The 5559-nt window shown below is 39.9% G+C and overlaps 1 protein-coding gene across 1 annotated transcript in view; it reads right to left on the minus strand.

Annotated features, from left to right (window-relative positions):
• Positions 1–2153, minus strand: part of EGF (epidermal growth factor) — a 60827-nt gene extending 58674 nt beyond the window's left edge. The window contains exon 1 of the mRNA XM_040597661.1: positions 1506–2153. Coding sequence (XP_040453595.1) covers positions 1506–1632 — 127 coding nt within the window. The 5' untranslated portion in view covers positions 1633–2153. The remainder of the gene's footprint in view (positions 1–1505) is intronic.
• Between the last annotated feature and the right edge of the window lie 3406 nt (positions 2154–5559).

Here is a 5559-nt window from a genome sequence, read left to right on the forward strand (position 1 = left end):
ATTTAGAGCAATTTTTGACTCATTAAATGATAACCTTCATGTCAGTAGGATTCTGTTTTTATCTGTGAGCTCTTAATTGGGCAACCCAGTAATATAGAAGTGATAACTAATGTACATCCTAATTAGCTTATGAAAGCTACGTGTTAGCAAACAGTGTGGACCTATTGGAGAGGCTGTGTGAAGCTCAATATTTGATGATAATATGACATACAGACTGCACATATTTCAGGTTGAGGTTATGGCTAACCAGGTCTAGTCTAGTCCCATGGACCAAATCGCCATCAACAACAGAGGATAGATGCTCTCCTATGGGAATACCTTCTGGTTTAGGTTGGCCTAAAGAGAATCCAGTTTGTGCTCTTTGAGAGTACTCCACAATGCAAAACCACTCAGAGTAAGAGGCAGCACTATGGAGATTAATTTCAGAAGTGTGCTTCTCATTCGAATTCAAGCATCAGTGTGGAAGCACCCTAGGTGTGGTAAGCTCTCAGATAAAGTTTCAGTCAGGTTTATCATTCGTACACAAAAAATGCCTAGCTCCTCCTCTCTCAGTATGAGAGCGTTTAAGAAGTATACTTCTATTTTCTGCCTACAAAATGGTATTTCTTGGCAGAATGCACAGAGGAGACACCTGTTATTAAATCACTGGAATCATGTCAAGAACTGAGTCAGAGCCTCTGAAGCCCAAGCAATCTAAGGCAAAAGCATTAACTCCAAGTATTAGGTCTGTTTGCTTAAATCCTTACAGAGTGTTTCCTCATCTCCTTACGGCAAACTCCATGACTTCATTGGTTCTGGGTTACTAAAAAACATTGGACTTCAAGGTAGCAGGGTAGGGAGGAGGGTTCTGGCATTCTTTGTCTTACACTTTGTAAAAAATAGGAACCTGCATTTCACATGTTCCAAATTACTGGACATGATTATACTAATATTAGCATCATACATTTCACCCAGAATTTAGTACTACAGTATCATGTATTGTATGAGATGTATTATTACACTAAGCACACATATCTACATGCACCAATAAACACAGAAAGAGTAGTTTTTAAGGTTATCTAGCCCACCTTTAAGTATATACTAACAAATGATCATTAGAATACTCTTTCTATATGCATACAGAAATACAAAAATACTGTTATACACAAATGTTACATATACAGAAGCACAAATATGTGCATGCACATGTATTGAAAATACAAAAACACTAAAGCTATGACAAGGAATTTTGGTAACTAGGGAACAGTTTGGGTCTCTTAATATCATATAAAAGTTTATCCTGCTTTCTGATAGCTAAACTGACAGACAAGTGGCTGGTTTTTGAAAAACAAACTAAATAAATGAGTTCTGTTCATTATGAGAAGCAAAGGATATCGAGAATCTGATTTACCAATTCTGCCAGTACAACACACAAGTAATCTGTAAAAAAACTCTGAAAATTATGAAGCTCAATTAAGAGAATAGAAATGCAGTTTTCTTAATCTGTGAATGGTCAAGCAACTTACCTATACAAGCAGAGTTTTCAGTCTTTAATCTGTATCCATTAGGACAGTTCCAGTGCTGCAGAGCTGAGAGGCTGACAAAACCAATTTTAAAAGCCACTGGCAAAAAAGCAACAAGGAAGAGAAACATAATCTTGAAGGTTTTTTGAAACGTCACTAGAGAAAAACCAGTTTGTGTTCAGTCATATCCAGGACAAGATGAGCATGTGTAATCCCAAAAGGTTTCTGCAATCTCCCACTTTACACTCAGACATTTTATCACTATACCAAGTTTTATCTTTGCCTTGCTTTTCTTGTCACTTCAGCCCTTACTGTGTCTGACTACAACCTTGAAGAAACTCCTGGGAGATTTTTTCCCCACACACATTGGATTTTTTTTTTTTTCTCTCCTTCCCCTCTCTCTCTCTCTCTCTCTCTCTCTCTTTTGTTTCTTGTTTCTTTTTTGGAAGCCAAGTATGAAATGCCTGACACTCTTGCCACAAATTTAACACAGCTTAAAAGTGCTGCTCGCAAGGATCACTGTGAATTCCTCACAACAAGAAAAAGCTGCTGTTTAAATCTTTAAAGCAGAAAATTTGGAAAATTGTTCGCGGCAGCCCTCAGTGGAGTACAGGGAGCGAGATCTCCAGGTACCGTCCTTCTCCAAAACGCAGCTGCTTTTTACATACAAACTGGGACGGACTCCTCTTTTCTTTTTAAAGCTCTGCTTGCCCCACCTCTTCTCTTTTTAGTACCACTTGAGTGAACCCTGTGTTTGCAAATAGTAATGTGGTCAGTTCCTTACTACAGGGAACTGAGCCAGAATGCAGTTATCAGCCACCCATAATAAATAGTCTACTTAGAAAAGCAGCCCCTCCTGCATGAGAAGTACCTGCGGCATGCTAGCTAGGCTTTATTTCTCAGAGAGTATAGGCAGGTTTATACCATGCCTGTTCCATCATGATTAGTTGCATTCATTTTAATATTTTCATGTGTTTTAGCACCAGAAACTAACTTTATCATCAAAACATTTCATGTAAACAAAAAGGGGGGGGGGGGGGGGGGGGGATCTCGGGGATCTCTCTGATTTCTCCAATATATTTCAACTGGAAATACAAATTAGCTTAAGGTAAAGTTCAGATATAGGGTATGTGTTTGTCATTCTGATTTCAAAGAAGTTGCAACCATCTCTCTCAGGTCTGAATTTGGCCCTTCTGTACTTCCAGGAAAATACTTGCTGTCAGAGACCAGGGCAACGTGTTCTGAGTCTGCATCTCTCACACATTTCATTCATTTTCATGCACATACAAGTGCTGTACCAGCCTACTGTTGTGACGCAGTGCTCTGTGACACCTGTTTTGCTGAGATGTATAAACTAGAGAAATTCCAGGTGCATCAAGTTCATAATTCTTCCAGTAATGAAAAAAAATATCCTTTTCCCCAGTCCTTTGGCCCTGACCAGCAAAGCTCTAGAGCACAAGCATAAGTGATTCGCTGAATTTTGGGCGTGCTGAGATTTAAGCAAGCTGACCCCATGGCAGGCTTTGTTGAGCTAACTACTGTGAGTTATTCTGGTTCTATTGCTTTTTTCTTTCCTTTCCTTTTTTTTTTTCCTGCACTGTTGTGCTAGAATAAACACTAATACAACAACTGGATACAGCAGCAGCAGATGGTAACCTACGGCTGTAGGAGTTCCCTCTGAATCAATAAGAGTCCAGACTTGCACCGTCAGAAAATAAAAAGCATGACACCTGATTATAGGTTGGGCCCTCACAGTTAAAAGCAACTGTTTCTTGATGTTTCTGCCTGTGTGCAGGCACATTCTGCTCACTCGACCTTCACTGCTACAGCTAATGCAACTAATTAAATCCGGACTGACAAATGGCAGCCATATTTCCATGTACTCTCTTCAGAACCAAGTCTCTATTCTGCATGCTATAAAATACAATAACAGTAATGTAAATTATGCAGGGACAGACTCATGCCAAACAGCATTTGCTTCTCCAAATAGTCCTGCGGAACACAAAAGGGCAGCCAATGTGAAAGCACAGCATAATGCCATCCCATCTAGGATTACAGGTTCCTGCCCAGGAACTGTGGTAAGTTCCACATGAACCTCTTTTACTAATTCTGCAGTCACCAGTTCCTCCTCACACAATTTTCTTCAGTGTTCAAGCTGGGAGCACACAACCTAAACAACTCAAAAGGAATGTGTCACTTCTTTGTGAGCCACCACCAACAGAATGTTTGCTAGACCGTGAGGGTGGCTGTTCCAGCACGGCCCTGACCTCTTCCAGGGCAGACTCAGATAAACTCAGCGATGGAAACAAAATGAATAAGCTCTCTCTTTCCTATTAAAACCCAGAAGCAACTTTTGTCTTTCTTACATTCTTTTAGTCTCTTTTACACACATTGTCTTTTCTGAACATCTCCCTCAATCTCCCCCGGCACCATTTCCTCCTTTTGCCTTTAGTCAGAACACAGTCAAATGCATACCACAGAATTTATCTTTATTCTCTAAAGTAAAAGTGAAGACAGAACTGACACACCAATAACACAATGATCTTTTCTGGAAGAAGAGATTTCTTCATTGCAGTCAGGTAAAGAGTGATTAATAAAGCCATTAATTGTATCATCCTAGAAGTACGGGAATGGTTTAAAAACAGAAAGAAAAATATCTTAATAGTGGGATTACTTTTTTTTTTCCCCCTCAAAAACCAGCTATAGCTCAGACCAGAACTAACCCCCAGACCCACAATATGATATGTTATGATCTAAGCGTAAGGATGTAAATAAGTTACTCGAAAGTGGACAGGACTAATCACCTCCCCTCAGACCAAACCAGAAAGTTCTCAATAAAGTATGAAATGCATCAGGATGTGCCACACCTAAACTTTTCAAACACACAATTATTCACCAAGTGGTTCAGCATACCGCTCACAATAATTCCTTCACGCCTAAAGTCATTTAGCATTTAAGAAGTTGTACAGTCTTTCTACAAAGCAAACTATTGTGCTCACCTACAGATATTAAGTACAGCAATTTACTTTAGTCTAGTACTCATATGATAAATTAGACTAAAATAGCACAGTAGTCTCTTTTGTAGGGCTCACCACAGAATGAGTCTAAATGATCTTAAAATTATCTGTCCCGGTACGTCAAATGCAAAGAACTGACTTAATTTGACCTACTGACTCAAGAGACTGATGAACTATCATTTAATAAATATTTAATTCCTTTCTTTTGGAATTCTCACTACCTATCTCAGCTAGCTTTGGAACACTTACTCTGGCAAAGCTGGTAAAGACCACCTAGCAACTCAAATGGAGAGGGTCTTCTCTCCTACCTTGACAAAGAGCTGCTGTTAGCTAGCTCAAGGACAGTATGTTCTGGCTGTTTCTAAACTAAGAAGGAAACAGAGTCCTTCCTCAGCTTCCCAGGGCTCTCAGGATCTATATTGTATTAATTAGCACATAGTTTAAATCATATATTGATTTTTATTCTTGTTTACTACACATTAAGCTAGCTGGTCAGCACTTCCACTTCTCTTCCTGTCAGCCTCTGAAAGTTTGATTCTGACCTTAGGCATATTCTAATCTGGGTAAAATTATATTTTATAGTCATCACAATCCCAGTTACAGCCAACACAAGTTAATGATTAAACGCAAGAGTTCACTGAATTAGCGTAGCAAATGTGTAGTGGCTGTCTCTAATGCAAATAGCACAGAGCAGTGAGGAACACTCAGATCCCACAAAACCACTTCCAGATCCTCCACGATAGCCCCAGGGAACCTGCCAGCTCCTGGGTCAGCATGCTCATTTCTCTGTCATTCTGTCAGAAAAGCTATTGCCATATGAGCAGTAGCTGATTGACACAACTTTTAGGATGATACTGGGGATTTCTGACAGCCTTCAGGCAAAATACACAACGTTTTTGTAAGCCATGCCTTACACCTACGTACTGCAGCCTGATCTCAGGGTCAGCGTGGGGAGGGATGACTCTGATCACCACCCTTTCTCTGGCATGAGAGTGCTTGATTCATGACTGCTAACGTCATTTCAGCAGGTTGAGCCTGCA

This window comes from Falco naumanni, chromosome 1, assembly GCF_017639655.2.
Source record: "Falco naumanni isolate bFalNau1 chromosome 1, bFalNau1.pat, whole genome shotgun sequence".
Taxonomy (NCBI): domain Eukaryota; kingdom Metazoa; phylum Chordata; class Aves; order Falconiformes; family Falconidae; genus Falco; species Falco naumanni.